Source organism: Netta rufina, assembly GCF_964035555.1.
Source record: "Netta rufina genome assembly, chromosome: 20".
NCBI classification, from domain to species: domain Eukaryota; kingdom Metazoa; phylum Chordata; class Aves; order Anseriformes; family Anatidae; genus Netta; species Netta rufina.
The window spans coordinates 8,686,884-8,712,404 of NC_140144.1; the positions used below are offsets into that span (position 1 = coordinate 8,686,884).

Below are 25,521 nucleotides of genomic sequence, written 5' to 3' on the forward strand. Positions count from 1 at the left end.
ATTCCTAAAGGTGTTTGTGCTGGTGCAAGAACCTCGGGGCGAGCTTGTCACAGAAGGAGAAACAAAATGGTCTGTTTACCCTGCAGGCAGTTAAAATACACCCACGGAAAGCCAGACTCCCAGTCTTGTCTGGAGTTCCCACTTGAAAAACTCAGACCTAAATTCCATCCCAGTACCATTCAGATGCTTGCTCTTTTTCATGGCATGCTACTTGTGGCTCAGATTAACTTATCAGCCTTCCTTACTCTTCTGCCAGCTTGGCACTGCCCTTCCATAAAAAATAACCAACACTTCCCCCACCCAGTTGCTCCCGATATCGGTCACAGGACCGCTGGCTGCCCTTTGCAAAGGGTAACCAGGGAGTCCCACGCATGTACTGGTCTGTCTTCTCTCCTCCCTTGTCCCTCAGTCCATCTGAATGTACGCACTGGTCCATCAGCATTTCACGTGGTGCCTTTAGCGCTAATCCTGCGGGTAGTTTCATCAGGTAGCTTGGAAAGGAGGTGTAATACACACAGAAAGCCACTCCGGGAACAGTGTTACGGCAGCTGGACTGGACTCTGAATTTGCGGATATTAAACTTTATCCACGTGCATTATTCAATACTCTGCTTTCCCCAAAAGGTCACTAATACTTTTCAGCCTTTATTTTTTTTTAAATCTAGGCTGATGCTCATTCCAAGTATTAAATCCCTATGACCTTGCTGTTTCCTGAAAGCCTTCAAGCTCACGTATGTACACTTGCTTTCCTGCTTGTTCTCTCAGCTCCCTCCTCTTTACTCCCCCTTCCTTTCTCCCTCCTCTTCCTCACACACACACACAGACACACACACACGAACATGGACACTGGCGTTTTGGTTTGAAGCCCCATTTTGCTTGTCACAAAGACCTCATTTTGCTCTTGTTTCGGTCTGCATGCTCGCCCTGTTGCCTTGCCTGCGCCCACCTTCCTGAGGGCCACGTTATTTTGTGGCTCGTCGTTAATCTCGTTGCAGTTTTCTTTTGTTGGTTTGTTTTTCAGCGTTTCAGACTTGCCTTCTCCTTTTGCATGACCTCTTTGTGCGTTCTCATCAGTTAATGTTTGAGTAACAGAATTTTTTTAGAAAAATAAAAGAGAAGAAAAAAAAGAAACTGCACTCTATTTCGTTCTCCCACCTTGTCGCGGACTGGACCTCGACCCAGAAGCCAGACAGGAATTGTGACTTACTCCTCAGCCACCCTGTTTCCACGTGGTTTTATTTGAAGCAGAAGTAGCATAAGCGATGCTGTACTGTATCATGTCATGCAGTGGAGAGGAAGTTTTAATATCTCCAAATACCACATGATCTGGACCTAAACTGCCTAAAAAAGGGGTCAATTGCTTTCTAAACCTCTGTACTTTAAAAGTGTTGGTTTCCCCTGCATCTTTACTGTTGCTAGGATATTAATCTTGTACGTGGTTAAGCCCTGTAAGAGTCAGTTGTTCCCAATAGCTCCTGAGGGCCTCATTTATTCATAAATCAGCCCATCACTGGGGGAAATCTACTTGCTCTTAGGGAACCTCAGCATCTCTTGTAAAATCCCCAGAATTGGAGGAAATTGCTATGGAAGCCGCTCTGGCTAGCAACCCTAAAATGCAGCCTCTCAGGTTTAGTTTGCAGACAAACGTGTGTGCGTGGCGTTTTGCTGCCTGCTGCGCTTCTGTGCGGGGTCAGCATACGGAAACGTGTCCAGGAATCATGTGCTCTCCACGCTGGGGACTGCTTTGGTCATCCCCACTCAGGATGAAGTAACTTTTGAATTAGTTTCACGTTGTCTCCATGACTTTTGTCCCTTTCTCTCCATTCAAGATCCCGATTTTTGTTTCCAGTAGCACAACGTCCCTCAGCCCTACAATTAGGACTGTAGCTGTCGTATTATGGTGCTTAATACCTGCGAGCATCAACCAGCAAAAGGTTATACGTTTTTTTTAAGCTAATTAAAGGGGCTCAGGAGCCTGCACCTTTGGGCAGGCACAACCAGCACTGACACCTCAGCTACAGTGTTACCGGAGTCGGAAGGGTCATCCCCAAGGGAATTGCCATCCTTATTGCTGCTACCGTGGTCCCTGAACTGCTTAGATCCACGAGCCTCTGAGAGCCTTGGCACCCGTGGCTTCGGCCAGGGATCCGTGACAGCGGTGCGAAGGCGTTGTTGCACTGCACAGCCAACGTTACGGCCGTCAGGGGATCCAAATGGTTAAGCAGTTAACAGGCGTGCAAGAATATCTTTAAAATATTTTAGCTGCAGTATTTTTATTCTCATGTCCAATGCACTGTTGAATCAGCAGCTAGGAGAATTCGTTTTCACCTATTGTTGTGCCATCTATGTACAAATTAGATAAAAGTTTGCTTTTATATATTTAATCTAGGTGGACAGTATATTATTGTCAGCCTCTGTGGAACATTTGAACAATTGCAATGTCTGTGTCGCTAAATAGCGCTTTAGAAGGAGCATTAGCTTTAGCTGCCTGGTTTTCTTTGACCGTTTTAATGAAAAGGCCAGAGTTTACAGAGTTTTTATAAACTTGGCAAGTAGTTCCCAAATGCCTGGATCTTAAAACTAAATACAAGAAAAACTAGTGACAGTCACATATTGTAGCCTACACATCTTTATTCTGCTGCCTTTATTCAGGGTAAAGAATGGGTCATTTTTGTTGAGTTTACCTTTTACAGAATCCGAAGGACTAAATATGTGACTGGCTTATAAAAACTCTGCTTGAATTTACTAATCCTGCCCAGAACTGTGGACTGTACAGCCTACAAAATCACGTTGTCCTCAGCAAAAGTCTCTAATGCCCTTTCTTAACATCTGTAAATAGAGAAGAAACATATTTACTGATACGGAAAGTTGTGTTTAATGCTGAGTATTTTTCAGAGGTTCATTTAGTTTGATGCATATTGTTTGTTTGTTTTTTTCCTGCCTGAAGTGTCAAAAGACCTAAAAAAAAAAAAAAAAAAAAAAAAAAAAAAAAAAAAAAAGCCAAATTCTATTTTAACATGATGATGTCGAGCACTTTTTTTATTTGTATATGTGTGTGTATGTGTGTTTGAGCACTGATCTCTAGATTTCGGTGGCATCTCAGTGTTGTGATTTCATTGCCAATGTAAAAGGTTCTGGTGTTGCCCATTCATTTCTGGAGACAGAATTCAACTTAAATAAAGTGCTTCCATTTGAAAGCGAATATTGACCTTGTAACAATGAAAGGAAAGTCATCCACATATTTAAATAAACATTTAATTCCAGAAATCTAGTTCACTGGACCCTTTTGATCTTCCAGGGAAGAAGAAAAATGGTTTTGTTCCTTTTCTTTCCCAATAAAAAAGGCTCTGCCTCTTTGCCGGGGCCTCTCTGATTTGTCGAGGCATTATATCCATTGCTCTCCAGTGACCGTTCTGTCTTGCCACAAACATTTCCAGTGGAGAAAGGGAATTTAGCTGTGACTTATTGTTTCAGCCAGACATCAATTTTATAGCCTGAAACTCCCCTAAGCTGCTCTCCTACTCCTCAGCATTCACCTTGCCTGGGAATGGATGTTGTAGTCAGATCTAGCTGTAAAATTTTCAGCGGAGAAGCGGAAACAGCCTGTTCCAGCGCAGTGTTTGTGGCTAGCTGCTGTATTCACAAGAATGATGGCATCCTTACTCACGGCGCTTGGCTTTTGGTTCTGTTTCTCATACCAGAAGTTGCAGTTGTTTGGAGTATTGATGTGGCTCTGCCTGGTACCTTTGGGTGGCTGTCCTACGCAGCCAGTTCCCAGCAGGTCACTTTGAGACACAATTTTATCAAAGTTTTACCTTTCCAGCAGCTGGCACTGAACGTTAAAAAGGTGGGGGGGTTGTTATTTTTTTTAAATTTGGTTATTCGAGGGGGAAAAAAAAAAAAAGCATTGTTCTGGTTGGAGTTGTTGGTGCACTTGGGTAAGGCAGGTATTCTTTGCTTGTTGTCTATTTTTTTGTTTTATTTTAAAACTTTCCTACCTCAGGAGGAGGACACAGGAACTGGAAGCTCGGGGAAAATATTCCCTCTAACACAGAATTGTGCCTTGTGGTGCCCATAGTGAATGCTTTGGTTTAACTGGAAGGTTTGGCAGATGGTTTTGATCCTAATTGCTTATAAACTGAAATTAAGTCTTGTGGCCCTAGCAAATAATGCACTTGTATGTGCATGCAGGAACAGACAGAGGTACAAAATACAGTACTGTTTCCCTTCACTGAATAATCTGAAAACCAGATACGTTTCTGTAAGGCTGGATAAGGATATTTATAATTCTATTTTAATGTGCAAGGGGTGGTCAATAGTGGATGGATGGGGCTCCAAAGAAATCTTCTGCCAGGTGCTGTGGGTACTGTGCGTGTACTTTGCTGGAGCTGGCTGCCTCTATTTTCCTTTAGAAGAGAAACAAAAAACATCTTTAGAAGATTGCATTTTAAATGCCTGAAGCTCACCACAGCCCCGGAGAGATCTGAAATGAGTGCTGAGGTGCTGCTTTGTTTCTCAGCCCATGCTTGTGCTTTCCAGCATTTGCACGTGTTACAGCTGCCTCCTGTTTGAGCTCTTTCTGCCCAGGTTTGGGGAAGGGTGGTTCATCGGAGGGGATGGGAACCTGGCTCCCTGGCCAGCACCTGGATGGGGAATCATGAAAAAAATGTAAGGGATGCAGCTGAACACAGCAGTTGGTGGGTGTCTGTGCAGAGAACTGAGACAGTCCCTCCCTGCAGACATTTTTCTGGCCACTGAGCTACGGGGAGGGAACAGCAGCCAGACAGCGATGGGGGGAAAAGGGCACAGGGCTCACAAGTGCATGGTTTAGGACTCAGACAACTTGTGAAGTTCCTTTGGCAACTTTAGCCTTGCTTTTATGTCTTTTGTCCAGCGTTAACAGCACAAAGTAACTGTGGCTGGACCAAATCTCCCTTCCTCTTTTTTAAGAGAGGAACAGCTTGTGCCAAAGAGGAAGCGATCCTGGACTGGCGGATGGGGAGTTCCCTCGGCTCCTTCAAATGCTGCGGTAGGAAAGCAGGGGCTCTATAAATCAGGGCATCAGGGAAATAGAGAGAAATGGACAGGTAATTAAAGTGTAACACAACTTTCTCACTCTGGGAATCAGCACGTCCTCTACCCTCTGCTTGGTTGTGGGGCTGAAGTGGTGTGCCAGATTCATGGACAGTGCTGTGTGGTGCCGTGTTGCACGGTGCTGCTCTGCTGACACTCTGACCTTGCAATTAAGCTCTAGATTGACCTAAAAAGGCTTCCCTGTCCTTGAGAACATTAATCTAAGAATCTCTTCTTCCTCTCTCTAGCTGAGCCAAAAAGTTGAGTAGCTTCTGGACAGCTTCTTCATCACCTGTTAGCCCAGATCATTGGAAGTAGCCTCATCTAGGAACCGTGAGGATTTGCAGTTGTGCAGCTCATAGTAGGTGATACTTCTACTTGAAGCAGTTATATAGAGATCTAAGATCAGATTGCTGTTTTGTTTAACAATTTCAGTTGTTCTTTGTCAGCACTTACTAACAACACTTATTAAAACCGGGCAGAGAGATAATGTGCTTCATGCCTTTGCATTTTTGGGGGAAACAACGAACAGCAGGGAGTGTCAGTCTGGCGCTTTCATTTTTATCTTAAGCGGTATTATTAGCATTGCGAACTTGTAATAGAAACAGCACAACCAAATGAGTGAGTGAAGGCAGGAAACTGAAGCCAAGGTGAGCAGTAACTAGGAGAAGAATAAAATGAGCTTTACATACACCAGGTATGTTGCTGGACATGTCCCAGAATACAGAATGCTATTTACTTTGGTCATTCTGGAGGGTGGAGAGGTGCCACTGGCACCAATGTGGTACAGAATAAGGCTGTGACCAGGTAAGCAAGAAGTCACAAAGATAAGCTGTGGGGTGCAGCTCCAGTACGTTGGCCCTGCATCACCGAAGGAAGAGCTATTGATTTCTCCTTTACAGGGTGGAGGTGTGACACGTGCACCGTAAGGTAAGGGTGTGTGCAGGTCATTGCAGGGTACTGAACATCTCTGTATCACAGCCTCAGCTGCCTCAAAACTGTGTCTGTAAGGCCGTAGTCTAAGCATGAGTAGGCAACAGAGCAGCAGCTCGTGTAAAGCAAAGTCCCCAGTACTTGCAGAAGACCGGGGAAGGGAGCAAATAAGCTAACTAGCGAGGCTAGCTCCATCAGTCCAATGCAGGAACAGTTCTTTCCTCTTTTTACAATGAGCAAGAGACTTGATAAAATAGAGGGAAAAGGAAGTGATTTGCAAAAAGAGCTGATACAGCTCAGCCGTAACATTTGGCTGACATCGACAATGGGTCACAGAGCTAGCTGCAGTGAGAGGTGCTCAGTAAATACCCCAGACACCTACTATGAGAGGCAGAGAACAGCAACAATGAGGTCAGCTTTCCAATGAAATATAGATGCAGAACTAAGCTTTTGAGTGTTTTAATGGGTAGAGAATAACAAAAAGTACCGCTCTGGTTTTGCCAGTGCAGTGCTCGAGCCGTTTGTCTAGACGCTATATAATCCACCCCTAGGGGAGGTAGTTTGTTAACGTCTCCTGGAATGCTACAAACTGTTCTGCAGTTGCTGAGGTTACGGGGTTTGTTTGCTAGATGCAAGTTTTGACGGTCGACTTCAAGTTGCTAGAGAACGAGCTGCGTGTCCTTATTAACCCAGCTCCAGCTCTGTTTCTTCACATAGTCCAAGTTTCAGCTAATGCGGCAGCATTTGCCAAGCTGGCAGCGAGCCGCCCGCCTCTTCCAGCCCCGCACCCCTGGGGGCAGTGTTCCTATCACCTACCTCTTTTAGCAACCTCGTTGCTCACAAGGGCAGAACTCGCCAGCCTGTTAGTTAGCGTTTCCTGGCACACGGTGGCAATGCTGCTGTCTGCATCGTGCCCACGAGCAAAGCTATGCACACGAGTGTGATTAGAGAAGAGGTTTGGATCAGTAATGAAATCGTCAGCCACCCAAGGCTGACAGAAAACCACACAGGCTCTAAGAACAGCTCCATGGAACTTCAGCCTCTCCCCTCGCGTGTTACTTCCATCACGCTGATGGTCACGGATAGCACCTGCTTCCTGGACAACACAGGCTTTCTGAGATACAGGCAGCTGAAACTCAGCAAATGAAGCAACACGAACAGGAAATCTTCATAAACAGAGGCTGCAAGGGGAGGGTGCAAGTGCAGTATGATTTCATGGACTGGGCTACTGCTGCTGCTCAGAAGGATCTGTTATTGCGAGGCCTCCTGGCAGCAAGAAACTTGTTTTTTTTCTGTGTGTTTTTTTCATTAACACTGTAGGTGCCATGGAAACTGTCAGACCCTCTGGCCCTGCAGGCAGCAGTCATGCAACTCGTTGAATGCACATATATTTATTGTAACACATTTTTAGCACAGAGTTTAACACTTAAGCACGGGAGTGTTATTACAATCTGTACAGCATCCTCTGAACAGCACAGACAACACAGACATGCAGCCCTACAGGCTCTGCAGCAGCTTCAAAGAAGGCTGCAGTGGCTAACAAAGCTTAAAACAAAGAGAAATCCCAACAGTGGCTCATTCTTTGACCTCCCCTTGGGCCTGGCTGGATATATACAAGCATCCAATAAACAGGATAGTAAAACTAACATGCTGAACCATTTACAGACACTCTTTTTAAAGAAGAATTTGCTGTTGGCAGCAAACATTTGGTCTAAAAAATCTGAAGGCCACATTTTTCTAACTCTTCTCTCCTACACGCTTTTCCACCTTTTATCTGTGAGTCAAAGAGCAGCCTTCCTCTTCCCCCCTCCCTTTCTTTCCCTTTTCACGTGGGGAGCTCAGAGCCCCAGACCACCACGGGGTGGCCAGACTTGGTGCTGTGGAATCATGCAGGTTCCAGCACCACGATGAGCACGCGCTTCGGGTCCTCAGCCCAAGAAAGGTCAGCTCTGCCTTGCCAGCTCCGCCTCACTCCGATTCCACTAAAGCTCACTGAAACATTTGCACAGGCATACAAGGTGATACTAGTGCCTCGCTGGCTTAGATGAAGGAAGAACTTTTGGAAATAGCCTTGCTAAGAAAAGTAGTGTTTAGCCTCTTGTCTTTGTGCCTCTCTGTTGGCTGTTATCAGATACTCCATGGCTGCATTAGCGGCAGTAGATTAAGGAGCTAGTTATTTCTGTTCGTTACATGAGCCACTGTATACACAAGTAACATCTGCATTGAGAAGCTAGAATGACCTCAGCACACAGGTGGGGGCTTGTTTGCAGAAAGCAGCTCGTTCCTAAAAAGCTGCTTCAACAGCCTGGACCTGCTCAACCAGGCACCTTCCCCAGCGCTGAATGACTGCCGCAGCCAAGGCTGACCCATCTGAATAGGTCCTGTGCAAACAAATGGGCTCCTCCTCCTCCCTCACACACCCTTTGCTTCTCAGGACAGCCGTGGAGACAGGTCTAGGCTTACAGCAGGGTCCTTCTCCGAACAGAGACTGGGCTTATGAACCAGCCCAGGAGCCCTAAAGCCTGCAGCAGAGCAGTCCTGTATCCTGCTCCAAGGAAATCTAACCATCAAACAGCTTTATGATGAAGCTGCTCGCGTCCCAACCCTGTGGGTTTAATACCTGGAAGGCTGCATCCCATATCTACAGAGCTGCCAGGAGCTTTAGAGGAAACAGTACAGCGGGAAGCCAGTGTGTAGGAGAACTTGTCTTCCAGCTTTGTTCTCTGAAAACATGCTGAACACATGACATCAGATACAAGGAGAAGAAAAGTCTGCCAGGATGGTGAAGGTGCGACTTTAGGGCTTGGGGGAGAAAGAAACAGCTTATTTCAAAATTTCTGAGTTGCAACTGAAGTTGCAGGAATTAGATAAAGAGCAAAACTAGGAAGTTGTGACAGCTGTGCACCATCAGCACAAAACTACAAGGAGACCTTGTGGCTTTAGTTAACTTCAAATAAACAGGTTTCTCTAGTTGCAACATTGCTCACTGGAAACATAAATAACATTTCATTTTGTCTTTACACATTTGGGTTAAAAAGGAAAGTGCCAAAAGCAAAACCTGCAAAGGAGCAGAGAGATTCAGTTTGCTCGGGGCAAGCTGGGAGTGCTGATTTCTTGTAAGCAAACAAAAGGGAGAGGGCTCAGGTCAAAACAGATCCTAGTGACGTTTAGTTGCAGTCTCACCACCATTTTTTTCCCCCACTGGGGCTGCAAAGCTGAGTTACAGAGAAATGATTTCTCCCGGTCTTTCCCAGCACTACCCCTATATTCAAAACCCCGTGAAAGGATGGCAGAGGAAACCTGCCTTCCCCAGCAGTGGTGGTGGGAGCTGCACACACCTCGAGTACCAGATAAAGGAAGCGTTTTGACTCCTCAGGGTTCCCCAGCCATCCATCCCCACGCAGACATATTTGTGCCGTACCTTCCCTGCCCCCTCCTGCACAGATCACACAGCCCGGGTCTCTGCTTCGATCTTCTGCTCCCCGTGTAGGTTTTCCAGTTCTTGGACCTGGGCCACGTTCTGTCTGATAGCAATCTCTGGCCCCCCTCCATACAGCGTGCTTAAATAAATCCACGTCTCCTCAGAAATCTGCCCATAATCAGCACCTGAAAAGGACAGCAGACATGCAGATAAGCAGACGTGCAGCTGTCGGACAGAAAGGACATGAACTGTGTCCTAACTGAAACCAGGACATACATCACAGCACGGAGGACATCTTCCCAAAAGCAAGGCACACCTGGTGCCTGCAGCTGCACTGTCCAAGGCACCCAAAGCCCACGCCCGGTGGCAGCCCTGCACCAGAGCTGCAGCAGCAGCAGCCGTCTCCTCCAGCCCTCTGCAGTGCCACCTGCTGCTGGAAGCCACCGAGGCTCCGCTGCAGTTCGGTTGACAGTTTTGGAACCCACTGCAGCCACTTCTTCCTGGCCTCAAAGGGAACTGAGCAGCAGCAGGCCACAACAGCAGGGCCTGCCTGGCCACCTCTCTCGTGCCCAGCAGTGAATGAGCTCTGGCAGCCCAAGGGGCCTACAGAAATGCACTCAGACACACCAGTCCCAGGCAGCTGGGGCTCCTCTGCTTCAGAGACTAAAAACACTCCTCTAAGCTGTCCTAAGAGGGACAAAAAGTATTCAAAACACAAAGCAGGGATAGCAGAGACCTTTGCTAATGAAGGTTACAGAGGAGGAGGAGAACAGAAGCAGTTGCTCTGAGATAACCAAGATACAAATGCAATCTTCATCTGCTTGGCAGGAAAGCTCAGCAGTCCAGTGAGGACAGCATAATCAGTGCTGTTTCACAAGCTGGACCACAGCAGATGTTGAGTAAAGACAAGGCAAGAGCAACACAAGATCACAGATACAACATGAGGAAAGGGAAATGATGGAAAGGATCTGGGGACAGCAACAGCAGGAGATGGAGGACAGCGGGATTTGCTGTAACAGGTCACATCAGCAAGCTGGTCATGCAGGAGCTGCCAATGGAGAAGCGAGATGGCTCACTCAGGGCTGTCAGCACAGGGATGTGCAGAGAACTGTGTTCCTCTGCAACACCATCGTGTTCTGTTCCTGCTTCATTACAGACAGACCCAGGGGAATACTCTCCCTCAAGTTCTACAAGCACTACGAGATGGCAAGGACATGCCTTACCCTGCTTAACTTGCACGTGGCCACCTGCTTTTGTGAGTGCAATCTTGCTGTTGTCAATTGGTCCAGGAGGTTCTGTAAGAGAAGAATCAACACGTTTAAAACCATTCTGCATTCCTTGTTGCCACACAATTCAGCTTATTTCCCATGCTAGTTCTCTTGTTATTTCTGCCCTGCCCTGGGGGCCCTGCAGGCAGTCTGGGTGGCTGGACTCCTCGCAGCCCCAAGTCGTTCCTGTCAGGTACAGCACTCACAGAGGAGGCACACGGAGCATACACACTTCTTGCCATTCTACCTCTCACCACCACCAGTCTCCAGAGGTCTCTGGCTCCTTACCATTATCTTTTCCTTTGACAAAGGCTTCCCACTCACGGAACCACTGCATGCTGATACAGTAGATGACACTTGGAGACTCCTCTGCCTGGAAAGCCTTGTTCAGCTGGGAGAGCAGAGAGATGCAGGAAAGATTTAGTCACTGCTGAGATCCAGAGGAGCCCCTTCCATTAACTGTAAGGCAGCCTTTCCACTCTTCAGAACTACCCTTTGTAATTCCACCACCTTCTTTGCAACCTTTTTCCTGCTAACTAGAGCAGGCAAGAGACTAGGATGGCTTCAAGCTTTACATCTCTGCAGAGTCACACACAGCATTATTGTATTCCAGCTGCCCCTCCCCATGGTGTTAGCTATGCAGAACCCCAGGATGAGTCTCCTGACCATGTTCTAGATCATGTTTGAAAAATGAGGGTGACAGTTTTCCACTGACTGCCTGTGACAGATCTCCATTTCCCACCTCAACCTTTTGCCATTACCTCCAGATCCTTCCCATACAAACCTTGATGAAGGTGTCGATTTCAATTCTCCTGCGTTTGGCAAGCGCTTCGATCTCCACTTGGCAAATGGAGCACACGTATAGATGGTTCACGGCAGGGCCGCCCCCAAACCTGAGCACAGGAAGAGAGAGAGAGGAATGCAGAACTGCACGAAAATTGAAGTGCTTCCCAGCCCTGAATACCACAGAGAGAATCTTACACTGCTCCAGACAGCAGTGAAGGAGATGCATCTGCAGCTATTCTCTGAATGGAGAGTGCTGCCTTTATGCAACACAGAATGGGTTCTGGGACAATTTTGTTCTGGGACAATGCACTGACACAGCTCCTTTTGGTTTAGATCAGTAGGCTCTACCAAACACAAGTCTTTGCCAGTCCACACCAAGTACTTCATACTTTTAACGTGCCATTGGAAGGCATTGTGTCTTCGTAAGTGCCTGAGATGGGAATACCCCAAGCAGACTACCTAATAAAACAAAATACATTGAGACAAATAACAAAGTGGTAACGTTTACCTGTTGTAGAGATACTCCCACACGTTCTGGGGCAGAATCAGAACCAGGTCGTCAATGTAATGGTATTTATTAGGAGGGATGCCTGTGAAAGAAAGGCAAGGAGGAGAATTAACCAGGGAACTTGTTATTGCTGGATAGACACAAATAGCAAAAAGAGAGATCTTCCTTGCTGAAAACTCCCTGATTTCAGAATCTGCTTCCTCTGGTAACAAAAGATCCTAAAGAGTTTATTGATTTTGAAAGTTCCTCGATTCACAGCCTCAATTTTGAATCAAGTGCTTCATTTCCAATTGGAGATACACAAACACAAGGGCTCCCAAGCATGACGGATGTAAGAGAACACTAAAACATGGTATCAGCTCCCTTCAGCAGTGTGTGCTCCATTGTCCAAACACTGAAGAACAACCTTGCTGATAGGGTAACACAGATCAACATTGTCTCATGTGCTTTCTACAGGTTTGTTTTTAAAAACAAGTAGGGAACTGAACACTGTTGTTTCCCAGCACTAGCCATTCCTCCGGTCCTCTGACCAGCAGGACAATGGGGTAATTTTCTCATCTCTCCCTGAGCGGGCGGGAGCTTCTGCAAATGAAGCAGATCCTACTGAAGCACACGCTGTAACAGATCTACAGCTGAAGCTTTTTTTCTTCATTTGTTAATGCACCAGGGAGCAGAAAAGCATAGCTGAAAGTTGCTTTTCCCAGGTTCAGCAGCACCGTCTTACCTCCATGAGAGCACAGAAAGGTGTGATTGGTGATGGGACCAGGCTCAGCAAAGGTGTTGAATTTGTTGAGCCATTCTCGAGAAATGTAGAACTGGAGTAAACTGTGCTCCTTCATGCTGGCAAGGGACACGACTTTCTGACGCTCTCGCACAGCCTCTTCACTGCTTTTCCTTAAGGAGGGAATGAAAGAGAAAATGAAGCAATTCCTGAATTAGTTTTCCACCAATATTTCTAAGTATTCTGCAGCCATGAAGAGACTGCTGCGTCTGGGGCACTGCTCACCTGTAGAACAAGACATAGGCTTCTGCATTCTGCACCACGGTCTCATGGACTTCGGTGACATACTGGTCATCAAACTCGTACCACTGGCCATTGATCACGTTCTGACAGTAGGCTATGTAATGCCCACCTGCATCAAAAAGAAATATAACACAGCTGAGATTCAGAGTGCAGGTGGAACTCAGGCCTGGGGTAAGGTCAGCAGCACAACAGGATTAGCTGCTAGCAGAAACAGGAGAGAGAACAAAATAATAATAGTAATAATAATTCCCGTTCAGGCAGCTTTGCAGGAGCAGGGCAGTCTGTCACTGTCACCATGGTTTGCCTTCCTGTGAAAGGGCCTCTAGGCCAACACATGGGTGAGGCCACAGCAGCTGCAGAGAATCTGTCAGAAGCTGTCGAGTTCACTTTTCAAAGGGCAGAGGCTGAGCAAGGCTGGGAAATGGAGGAGCAAGCCTCACACTGCACTTTATCCCAGAAGAGGGATAGCAGAACACACTCTGCCTTGCTCATACTCATCTCGTTCCCGTTCACCTCTGCCGTGTACTCCCAGGAAGGAGGACTTACTGCCTGCTGTGCCGTGATGGCAGATGACTGACAGCAGGTCGTAGGTGGTGATCTGGGAGACACACTCCTTGGCTAGGAAAGGTCGCAGGTCCAGCCCTTCCAAGGGGAAGGAGACGTGACTGTTGATCTTGAAGGAATACATCACCTCATGCCGAAACCGTTTCAAGTGGATGCAGAGAATCTAAAAGACCAAAGACAGAGAACAACAAAGTGCAGTTTTGCTGTGGGTATTCTGATCCAACAGCGTATCTCTGGGCATCTGATCTTTGCAAAGCTTTTTTTCCTTTTAGCCACAAATCCTGCTGGCTCATCAGCTTAAAATGGGAAAGTCTCTTCTGGTCTAGATACAGGATTTTGCCACCAAAACTGATACCTCAGTTCTACATCCAGCCTTACCTCCTCAAACAGCGCCTTCTGAAAGAAAAGTAAGAAACAAAGTGCTCTTACTCACCTCTGGTAGCCGGAGGACTTTGCAGTACTTTACTCCATTCCTCAATCTGAGGGAGAGAGAAACTACCTGTGAGAAAACTCTCAAGCAAAGGGATGCCAAAAGGCAAGGCAACTGTCTGGCTGCATCTTGCTCACTTTGAAATCCAAGACAAATGCTGACTTGCAGCAGCAACAAATTCAGGCTTTTTGCAACATCCCTCCCAACGGAGGCACGGCACGAGCGGTTTGTCACGCCTCTTCCTTCTAATGCAGTAACTCCATTGCTGCCAAGCCATGTCCCTGTCCATACCCTTCTTCCTTTCTTTCTCCCCCTCTGAAGCAAGCACTTCTCCTACCTGCAGTCAGTGTCTCAACACTCAGTATGAGAAACTCAGTATAAGACAAGGCAGATTTTACATGACACTCAACAGAAGAAATGTCAAGGCAGAGGGTATAACAAAATGTTTAACCGTAGGATAAAGAAACAAATTTCCAGAGGTATAATACATGGAAAGCAGACTTACTTTTTACACCGTTCACAACTGTACATGTTGTCCCCTGTAGACAAAGAAAAGAAAGCCGTTATGCAGTTACTCAGAGCACACAACTCGATATGAGTACATTTCCATCTCATGCAGAAAGATCACATTAAGTTGATCCTGAAACTCTTCTAAGGGTGAGAAGAGATCCAAATAACTATTTCCCTTAGTAAATGTAGGCAAGAGAATGGAATCACCTAGGAGAAAAATTCACACAGAAGTGAATACAGCAAATCGTTTAAGTCCTTTAGGACTTAGGGAATGAATGGAGAAAGCAAAGAATCTGGGAAGGCAAAGGATCCGTAACACTTAAAGACAACTAACAGCCATGTCTGCTCCTTGCTAAGAACAGTCTCAACCGCATTCAAAATGAACAAACAGCACCCTTGAGAGCATGGGAAAACTCATTTCTGCTCAGAGAAGCTGAACTATCAAGTATTGGTAGTGTCAGATCCTAAGTGAAATACTACAGTATGCCTTCCAGACTTAATCCGCCCCCCAAATGCATGTGAAACACGCTGCAGTTTTTCTTGTTTCTGGCTGTCAGACCCCACCGAAGCTAACTCACCTTTCAACTCATCCGCTGCAAAAAAGGCAGCAAGACAATCCTCCAGCGTCACAACAGGACCCCAAAACCAGCTAGGGATACAGGACACCACGAATCTGCAGAGGAGAGGAGATCAAGAGAAAGAGTTACACGTACAGCAGTTGGACACTTTGGCTTACAAAACCCCACGTGGACGGGCGTTCTTCTAGCTGTACATCCTAAGCTCATCACACACCCCCATGGCCCAGGGAAAGCACGATTTCTCCCAGCTGATAACCCAATTCTAATTGCTCAAACTGGAAGCGATTTGGAGAACTACACTGCTAATTCATTTGCTCTGGAGGGCAAGACAGAGCTAAAGGCAGAACTGAGGGATTATCATTTGCACACGAGATCTCAAGGTGAATGACAGAAGCAGAACAGCAGCTGCTGGCTTACACGAAAAGGCCAAAACAGACCTGTGAGGTACCACACACCGTCCTTGTCCAAGGAATGGTTACAACTGGCATTTCTGCTGTAAGCACCACTGCCTAGGGACAGCTGCCTTCCAGCCACTGCAGGGCAAACCCCAGAAGAAAGAGGTCCCACGCAGGGAACACACCTCCGGATATACTCCATGATGAAAGCAATCCAGCCTTGTGAGGCATAGTTGTCCCCACATGCCCCTGTCTTAGCTGGCACGTTTTGGTAGATGGCAGAGTGCAGCTTGGCCAGGTCCTCCTTCCCTGGGATTGGGAGTGACAGGTCCTGGAATGTCTCCACTGTTGTAGAAACCTGGAAATATCCAAGAGGAAGAGTTCTGGGTTTCCTGTGCATGTAACGGAGCTGCAACTTGACTTTCATCATCACTGCTTGGATTTTGTCTGGGCTAGAAACCTGGCCTGGCATTAAGAGCAGCTCTCTCTGTCTAATTATTGAATTGCTGTCAGCAGGAAGACTCCTGTCATGTTTGTGGCACTGGAATCTGCTTTCTGATGTGAATGTGATATTGCTAGACCAACTAAGTGACACAGATAAACAGACCACTATGGAGGCAGACAATTTCTTGGCACAGCAGGTCTCTCACACCTCCTCCACCACCCACCTCTCAACATTTTAGCTGGCCTCCAAAATGCATCCCACAGTATTTGGCAATAGGAGCTCCGTTTCCAAAGAAGAGCTCTACGAGCTAGAAGACTGCTCTTGGACTGACAGCTACCAAGAGACTCACTCTGTCACAGGTGAGGCACTGCACCAGGCTGAGAATGGAGCCATCGAAGATGTCCGAAATCACACTGCGATAACGAAGTTCTTTCTTCTTTTTCCCAGAAGCCTGCATCTGGGCTGAAAGAGAGACAGACCACCACGTAGTAGCTCTTTCCCAGTCTCTGGTCTCATGCAGAGTCACACGGACACGCATTAACACAGGACAAGAACCGATTGATCCTGTGTGTTTTGCTCTAAGCTTTACACTTGACCTCCTGTCCCCCTCACCTGTCCATGTATTTTGTCCCTTTTTTCCCCTCTAACATTTACCAGGTGTTCACCAGGTGTCTTGTGCTGGAGAAGACTGCACAGCAGGGACTGGCCAAACACAGAGTTTTGGTTAATCACAAACCTCCTTCCCTAGGCACATAGGCATGGAGACAGAGAGCTTTTCATCAGGCCAGAACATCTGCGGCTGTGCTGACCTCAGCCAAGGGGTTGGGGCACGGTTTTGGACAGAACAGTATTATTGAACAGCTGTAGGGACGGTGGTATAAGCACATGTCATTGTGCTTGCTGGCTACGCAATGCTGAGATTTTGTTCTGCAATTTGCTTGGGACAAAGAGGACAGTTGGACACAACAGAAACCAGGCTCTGAACTGTAACAATGCTCCCGGCACCAGACTGACATTTGCAGCTTAATTCTATTACTGTGAGCCCAAGACATCTAGGAGCCCAGAAGCTCTCTCTCAGTAAAACATCATCTGACACTTCCTGGACCCACGCGCTATGACGTGCGAGCCTGGCAGACAAACGTTTACACACGCTTCCCTAAAAGGACGGGGCTCGTGCCTAGGACTTCATAGCTTTATTTTTTAAACACAGCATGCAGACATAGACATGGAAATCATTTCATGCCCCAGTATGAGCATACTAGAACATCTGTTGTACCCAGAGAGTTACCTGTGGGTTTCCTGTAGTCTTTGCCTGGCATGATTTTATAAAGCACTGATATTCCAGGGGGATCAGCACTTCTTACAACTGCTAACCAAGGATCATGAAATCTTTCTTTCCTCTTTGAACCCCTCCTCCTCCATGTGCTCCCCTTTGCCTCCCAGCATACCCCGACCCCTTTGCACTACCTTTCTTGAGGACGTAGGAAGGTCCGAGCCTGGCAGGACTGGAGCGAGGAGGACTGCTAGAGAGCTTGGAGTGCATTTCGTGATGGACAGGACTGCAGGGGCGTGAGGAGCAGCGCACATAGGCATCGTTATCAGGTTCTGTTTGGGAAAAAGGGGAGGCAGAAGAGCACTGGTGAAAACCTGTTACGAAAATCAACTCTGTTAGAGTCAGTGTCAGCCCAGCTCTGTGTTCCAGCACAGAACCTTCCTCAGCACTCACCGTTCAGATGTTATGAATTGTCTTACTTGCATGGGTTGGCAGATACAGCTCTCAGTGCACTTATAAGAGTGCATACAGAGCTATACTGAACAGCTAATAATTATATATATAGAAAAAAAAAAACTGCTATTTTTTCACACTTGTGACTAATTAGGTTTTACAGCTTGCTCCTGTATCCCTAATCCACATAAACAACATTGCCTTCAGTGCCAGTTGGCAGAATAAGACTCTTACATAAAGAAGTGTTGAAAGATCGGATATGTTCAGTTCAGGGTGACTCCACACCTACATCTTAACAGCTGCTCTTTTCCCTAACACACCAAAAGGCACAAACTGTGCATCACCCTCTTCTCTCGAGTCTGTAGTCCAACATTAATGAACATTTTCTTCCATGTCTTTTTTCCACAGCCAACATTTTCCCAAGCCCGCCTATCAGATAAAGCAATGTATATACATCAAAACTTGTTCTTAAGTTAGGAAAATGCACAAATGCTGCATCTGCAGGCTTGGCAGAGGCAGCTATTGCTGCCTCAGGATGTAGGCTTCGCTCAGCTCCATAAGCACTTCAGCCTGACTAAGCACCTCCCTGGCTCACTTAGGTTTTCTTACAGAAGCAAGCATGCACTAAGGCAGAAGGACTGCCAGAGACACTGCAGAGAGTCTTGGATGTCAAATCTTTTGAAACCCACAGAAGGAACACACACATCATGTGCTGTGTGCCACTGCACTACACCACCACCCATGTAGGACAACATCACATCTCAAAAAACACCGTGCCTGGAAGAAGTTTATACCTGGTGTCCTGCATGGGCTGGCAGGACGGGGAGCTGGAAGCATCTCAGGTGAGGCTCTGCCATCCACTGGCATCATAGTAGTGTCCACATCTGCATCCTCGTCCACCTGCTCCGAGTTGCTGCGCCGATGGCCACAGGAGAACTTTCTGTCCTTCATCCTCTCTTTCTCGGAGATCCCTCTCCCCGCTTCATCCTGGATCAACAACTCTGTCTCTGCCAGGGAGCTGCTGCCCACGCTCCCTGTGGTCCGGCTTTGACCATCTCCTTCACCCCTGTCACTGCTCGAGTCACAGGAGAGGAACTCGTCTTCTGAAGGACTTCGGTCACCCTCTCGCTTGTCATCCTGGTCACCGGTATCCAAATCTCTCGTCTCTGCAACGATCGGTTCCTTCAGTTCCTCGTGAAGCTGGTCCATCAGGCAGCGCAGGAACTCCTGAGTGTCCTGAAAAGCAGCAGTATTGCCATGTTAGCATCCATCCAGAAATCGGGCAAACAAGGGGCAAAAAACAGATACAGCTCCATTCACAGCCTCTTTCAATGCTGCCCACGAGTTATCCAGCTCCGTAACACACGGAGACCCTCCTAAAGCAGGGAGTTGGAGTTGTATTTTTACCTGAACATCTTCAGCTGAAAAACACAGAGGAAAACTAGAGAGCAGCTGCAACATGCAAACCACGATCTTATTTGTCAGGGTTTTACCACTGATAAGAAGCAAGAGACCAGGAGAAAGCCGAGGAAGGCAGCAGGCCATAGAAAACAGACTCCTAACCACAAAACAATTTTCATGAACACTGATGTCTGCTTATAGGAATCCCTCTCAGAGAGGGCAGATTAAAATCTTTAGTAAATAGGGAATGGAACCAGGCAGAAACCAAAGACTATACAGTCAAGGTGCAAGCTCCTAAATTTGCAATGCATGGTAAAAGAAGTGATATGTTGCCTTCAAAGGAACTGCTGAAAGCAACTTGGTATTTTGACAATTCCAGAAAGTTAATTATGATGTTTCTGTTATTTTAAAGAAGCTTGGCTTTCAGCCTGCCCTGTCTTCCTTTCAACTCTATCTCATAACAGCTAAGTTTTCCAATCCAATATACTTCACATCAAAGATAAATATAGAAATTCTTTCATTAATCATTATTTTTATCCTCTGTTTTGACTTGCTGTCAGAATCACAGTTTAGATATACTGTCTACTGTCATTTTCTTTTGTAAATTTTCAAATCAAACATAGTTTGATGTTTACATTTTATTCTAAAGAATAAACACTGGAGACCACGATAAATACTTCAAAGAAGAAGATACTATCTTTCAAATGAGATTTAGTCGGCTGTAATTCCCCAGAAAAAGAATATAGATCATCGGTATTTTTAGCTTCTCAGTACAGATTAATCCAGGTTTCTCAGCTATAATATCAATAAACAATACCCAACTTATATAGCACTTATCGATAGATCTCAAAGCCCTTTCTAGAGGAGGTCACCATCAATTTTAGAGGTGATAAAGCTGACACAGGAAGATGTACTGACTTGGAACCAGCAAGCCAGAGGCAGAGCCTAGAAGAGAACCCATTCTCCTGAATCCCACCCAAGTGCTCCATCAGATCACTAATATTGACACAAGACAGGCGTGACACCTGAGCTCAAGCTCTTCTCTCTATTCACAAGCACCACCATTGCAGGAAGGAAAAAAAAAAATCACCATCTTTGTAATAATGGCATGTTTGTGTTGAGGCCCCACCTGCTGTGCATAGCCTCGGAACATGGGGTTGACGAGTTTAATTCCATGAGATAGACTGCTTGGAACAACATAACTCGGGCTGTTTAAATATGGAGAAAAAAAGAAGTTAGTTTGCTTATCAGGCCTGGAGCCAGTTTGTGCAATAAGCAACAGAACAGGGTGTGGTCGCTAGTTAAAGAGGACAAAAAATAATTATGCACCTGCAAATCCTGGTCTTAGTTCCTCTATTAGCTGGGTGACATACAAATCAAGAGAAGGAAAACATCTTAGTCATTTCAGCCTATCCTTCCAGAGAGAATCGTCCCCAGAGCACATTTAATTTAAAGCTCTGTCCACACTTTGAATTGTCTCAAGTGATTCTCTCTATAGCAGGGTTTTGCAGTTAGTTACTCAGTTTCCTTCTGCAGCAGCATGTCTGTCTCAAAATCTGGGTGGGCTGGCCAGGGACCAGTAAATGAGGCAAGTCAAAACTAATACGAAATTGATATTTTTCTGCTTCAAAGTCTGCAGCCTGCTACATAAAGTTACAGTTCACTTTTGCTCTGCATCTTGCTTATCCCGTGTTAAAATCTAACCTGAAACAAACATCAGACCAGGAATCCAAACGGTATTGCATTTTTCCCCCTCAATCAATTACAGTTGCACAGAGCAGACATTTAAATTTCAGCAGAGCTGCATTATTTTCCACTGTGCTTTGAACTAGTCTAGAAGGTGAGCCACTAGCAAACACTTCCCAAAAAGCCACCTGCATTTTCCACTCTCTTTGGTAAAATCTCAGTGTCAGCTCTGTACCACTTTCTCCATCCAAATCATCAGTCCCTCTGCTAATCAAGAGCAGTGCCTTCAAGTGCTGGTCAGTCCATGCAACAGACTCAGAAATAGCCAAGAGAGTTCCATTATCTTTTTATCCATTATTCCATTATCTTTTTATCCATTATTCCTTTTAAAAGGTATTAAGAATGTATTATTTTGATCACTGACAACAACATGCACCAGAAGCAGCATGTAGGATCTCCTCAATAAGGGGAAATCCATGCATACCTGTCTATGCAGGGTTTGACTGCCCTAGAAGGTGCCTTTATCACTGAAGATCCCACTTCTTTTTGCTGATGCTGTATTTCAGAACCAACATATACACGAAAACTGTCCAGATTAGATTAGGGAGCGACCACTCACCGTTTCTTATGCCAAACCTCAGACACCAGCTTCTGGTAACTTTTGCACAGTGCTGGTTTCTTATCTGTGCGGACCAGTCCACCACATTCCAGAAAAAACTGTGTGAGAGGTGGGCTACCAGGAAAAAACAAAGAATTCAGCACATAGAGACTTCTCTTTTGCCTCTATATAAGAGCAATCAAAACTTCAATGCATGTCTTTTTAAAAACATGCATAGGATACTGCTTTTAAATCAAGGGAAGAATTGATTTCAGATGCAGACTTAGTTTCTAACTTAAAATAGAAAAAGCTGATGTGAATCTGTACCAGGTATAGAGAAGAGATCCTGAAACTAGTTTTCAGCAGGATGGCTACCAAATATTTTAGGATAGGAGTTGTTACAATGATATCACCTGGGAGAACAGAAAGAGGTGACATGCTTTCCCATGTGATAAATACATTTCTTTCACAGTGGAAAGAAGATTTACTTCCATTATTCATCTATACACAAGCCACGAGTTCACCCATTTCCTACTTTAAAACTTCTATTTTCACTCATTTTCCTACGGTAAAACTTCTGTTTTCCTAAACACTAAATTTTTCACACTCCTTTTCATATTCCTTTTTCTGCACCTAGCCTGGCTGATTTCTCTTTGCATGACTCACAAAGGACTCAGATCAGAGGTGCCACTTTTGATATTTAGTGTAGTCTAGTAAAGACTCAACTGAAAGGCCCTAATGCCTACCAGTTAGAGAGAGCCTGAAGTGCTGCATTCATGTAGCAGGAGTTCCCAAGATTTTTCATTCCAGTAAGGCCTAAAGCACAAACAAGAGAAGCATGAAACTTTCCAGAAGTGCTGCTTTCTACATTCCTTCCCAAAGGAGAGGGAATCTGGCCCTTGCTAGGGAGGCTCTGCACTCTGCTCCTATTGCAGAGTTACCCTCACAGCCCTTTCATCAACTCGATGCAGCGTTACCTCTTGGTTTCAAATCATCATCCTCGGATTCGGATTCGCCTTCATCAGCCACTGCAATTGGAACGGCCTTCAAAGGGTGAGCAGGCAATGGAGAATCCTAGATTAAAGACAGAAAAATAAGCATCAGTGAGAGTCCTACTTCAGAAGATGAGTTACGAGAGGTATCATCTTATATGTAAATCTAGCCAGCCTTTAGAAAAGCACATTTGGGAGAGAAGAACCAGTTGTGCTGTCTGTCCTTCTCAGTAATGCACACAGGAAATAGAAATGATACAATTACTGCTTCCAGTGTGCATGATGAAAGAGGCATTGGGAATACACAGCAGTGTCACAAGTACATGCGTTTCCAGTCTGACAGCTAAAATTTTGATAGGCTATGCAATGAAAATTAAGACGTTATAGCTGCTGTCATTCCTCCCAGAAACAGATGCCCCACAGAAGAGGCTAGGAAAGGTTAGAAAAAAATCAAAATGGATATTGAATTCATTTGTAAGTCGTCTTGTGGGGAGATTCTGTAAGATAAAGCTATTGGAATATGACTACAGTTTGCCACCTTCAGCGAAAGAGTTCTTATCACAACAATAGCCTGGACAATAGTGGAAATTTCTTGGCTAATTTTGCAAGGGGTAAACAAAAACCCTGTTAAGCATCCAACCCTGCCGTGCTGCATCACAGACCCACCGGTTCAGTGAACTTCACTGGTGGTGACTGCGGGTGCGCGGCCAGCCGCTGGTCCAAGAACACCTCCTTCTCACAGGCGTAACACCAGACCCGGAAAGTGGTCAGATTCACTGTCAGGTTGTGCTTTTTGGCCTAGAAATTGAAAGATGAAATAACGATTTGACAGCTGGCTCAAACTGAAGCACACGACCACCAGATTACCGTAGAAGAGGATTAGGTAATGGGAAAAATCCAACTCTCTCTGTCTTAAGGTGGGCAGCAGAGAAAAGCTCACCTGTGCGTGAAGCGTGCTGTGGTCAGCAAAGGACTCCCCACAACCAACATAAGAACAACCGAGCTGGTGAGAGAAAGAGCAAAAGTACAGTGGCACAGCAAATTAAAACCTTCACAAAACAGTCTGCAACCCCAGTCCTACCAGCAGCTGCAACTTCAGAACTGATCTTGCCATTTTTCTAGCCTTTTTCTTTTTTTCCAGGGCCCAGAATAAGACAGAAATTTGGAATTGCTGAATTTAAGAAAAGAAAACCTGCAAACCCTACATGGGTTTGCACCCGTGTAACCTCCCCATTCCAAGGCAACTGCTCCAACAAGCAGCTCATTTGCCAAATCTCCAAGCATCTGGGCATTCCAGTGTAAAAATAAACTGCCCCTGCCCACTCTCGTGCCCTTTGTCATTCCTTTCTGCCTCACTGCCCTGAGCACCTGCCCTCTCTTCTGAAGTCTCACACTTGCAGCCTCCCTTCACAGCTGCCAGCAGAGGCAGTCGATGCTGGGAATGATATTCATTCCTACTGGGGCTTTTCAGGGGGAAATCACCTATGAGAAGCAAACTGTTAAATCTGAGTGTATTTTGACAGCATTAGCTTTTAATCTAGGGAGACTTTTTCTTGGAATCCATCAAAAACAGTGCATATTTCTACCGCAAAGCCCCCTCTTGATTTTCTTTTTTCTTTTTTTTTTTTTTTCCTGGTCAAATACACCTTCTTTTTATATTTTTAATTAGATTTATATTGAAGAAAAGCCCCACCATATCATGCACACAAATAGCAAGCCATTTTTACCTGAAGACAAGCCCAGAGATTTGGTCCCACAGCTCCACATGACTGGCAGGTTCCCTGCATATTCATGATAAAAGAAGGTTTGTTTGCTTGTTTGTTTGTTTAAAGTAATCTAGTCCTTCAGGATTGGGAAACTTCTCAGTGAGACGGGCCTCCCCAGCCTGCAGCTCACAGTATTTAATTTCTTAAACCCATGCTTCTGATTAAATATGCAATTTGCAGTGCCTTAGGTAGGTGACACATCTGAGCAGGATCCAGTGACAGTGAGAAATACACCAGATGGGACTGACAGGGGCTTATTTTATGGGACATGTGCAAGGTACTCTTCTCTACAGAGACACGCAGCATTTTCTTTGAAAAGCAAATATGCAAAAGCACGCACAATAGCAAAAAGGGAAAGGACTGACAACCAGAACACCCTGTACCTTGGATTTGAGCAGCAGATCATCCCTGGTCACCTCTCCTATGGAATCCAGGTGAGGACAGATGTCTCTTGTCTCCCCCATTCTCACCTGTGGAAGGGTGTTTTCCTAGGACAGGAAAGGATAGCTCTACTCAGTCACGTGTCAGAATTGCTCTCACAGGCTGCAAGAAGAGAAATTAGCTTGTTTTGTATATTGGAGGTTAAAATATTCATCTTAAAGGTTCAATGAGACCAAAACAAATCTAAATCTGGACCCACTGACATTAGCTAGCACAGTTCTGACCCCCTTTAGAGCGGCTGTGTTACGATATTGTAGGTAAGTGAGCGAGGGAATGGGGTGTGGAGGAAACACATGAACAAAGCTAATAATGTGTGTAATGTGCAATGTGTGTTCAGAAATGTAGGAGGGTGCTCAGCACGCAGCGACAGCAGCAGGAGCACAGCTGCTGGTTTGGTTTCAGGTAAGCTATCAAGCCGAGGGACGATTTGCTGTAGCTGGTAAAATCACACCACAAAATGAAAGCAGTGGTACAGTGAGCCACTGATCACCCTCATCTTAATCTCAGACTCCCAGACTGATCACGTAGCATCTCTGAATGATGTGGGGGCCTAAAGCAATAAATAAAAACTGCCCTTAATTCACACATGCCTCGCCTACGTACCTTAACTGGGCTTATATGCCATGAATACACTACTCCATTAACCTGACTAGGCTGATAAACTCCACTTTTCCCCCTAGAAAATGGGTTTTATGTTCTAGCTCAGCAGGTAGGATGGGAAAATAAATGTGGTGGTCTGAACGTAATTCCTCTTGCCAAACAAACACGCAGCACAAAGAGATACAAATCTAACTAGCTTGTTTGCATGAAACTCAGATTAAAAGCAAAAGGGCGCTGCAGCGCAAGACAAGTACTTAGCATACGGTGTCTGGGGGCCTCGAGGTGCCCATACTGTGCTGATTTGTATCTAACCTTTAGTCCCTTATCACGCTACTTTATCAAATGTTAAAAATACGATGATTGTTTTAATGAAGCTG

The 25,521-nt window shown here is 45.7% G+C and overlaps 2 protein-coding genes across 4 annotated transcripts in view; one reads left to right on the forward strand and one right to left on the reverse strand.

Annotated features, from left to right (window-relative positions):
- Positions 1–3,266, forward strand: part of FNBP1 (formin binding protein 1) — a 96,633-nt gene extending 93,367 nt beyond the window's left edge. The window contains exon 17 of the mRNA XM_084299211.1: positions 1–3,266. Coding sequence (XP_084155337.1) covers positions 1–8 — 8 coding nt within the window. The 3' untranslated portion in view covers positions 9–3,266.
- The window catches only part of USP20 (ubiquitin specific peptidase 20), a 25,088-nt gene continuing 2,483 nt past the window's right edge, over positions 2,917–25,521 (reverse strand). For all 3 annotated transcript variants that reach the window (XM_084299196.1, XM_084299197.1, XM_084299198.1), the window contains exons 4-27: positions 24,487–24,591; positions 24,065–24,118; positions 23,278–23,340; positions 23,004–23,135; positions 22,323–22,419; positions 22,092–22,161; positions 21,367–21,480; positions 20,191–20,269; positions 18,455–18,896; positions 17,402–17,539; positions 16,284–16,396; positions 15,675–15,847; positions 15,095–15,189; positions 14,512–14,545; positions 14,010–14,055; positions 13,559–13,739; positions 12,995–13,121; positions 12,713–12,882; positions 11,989–12,070; positions 11,479–11,587; positions 10,983–11,085; positions 10,650–10,721; positions 9,427–9,611; positions 2,917–4,405 (exon numbers count right to left, since the gene is read on the reverse strand). In XM_084299196.1, the coding sequence (XP_084155322.1) occupies positions 9,451–9,611; positions 10,650–10,721; positions 10,983–11,085; positions 11,479–11,587; positions 11,989–12,070; positions 12,713–12,882; positions 12,995–13,121; positions 13,559–13,739; positions 14,010–14,055; positions 14,512–14,545; positions 15,095–15,189; positions 15,675–15,847; positions 16,284–16,396; positions 17,402–17,539; positions 18,455–18,896; positions 20,191–20,269; positions 21,367–21,480; positions 22,092–22,161; positions 22,323–22,419; positions 23,004–23,135; positions 23,278–23,340; positions 24,065–24,118; positions 24,487–24,567 (2,736 nt within the window). In that variant the 5' untranslated portion in view covers positions 24,568–24,591 and the 3' untranslated portion in view covers positions 2,917–4,405; positions 9,427–9,450. The remainder of the gene's footprint in view (positions 4,406–9,426; positions 9,612–10,649; positions 10,722–10,982; positions 11,086–11,478; positions 11,588–11,988; positions 12,071–12,712; positions 12,883–12,994; positions 13,122–13,558; positions 13,740–14,009; positions 14,056–14,511; positions 14,546–15,094; positions 15,190–15,674; positions 15,848–16,283; positions 16,397–17,401; positions 17,540–18,454; positions 18,897–20,190; positions 20,270–21,366; positions 21,481–22,091; positions 22,162–22,322; positions 22,420–23,003; positions 23,136–23,277; positions 23,341–24,064; positions 24,119–24,486; positions 24,592–25,521) is intronic.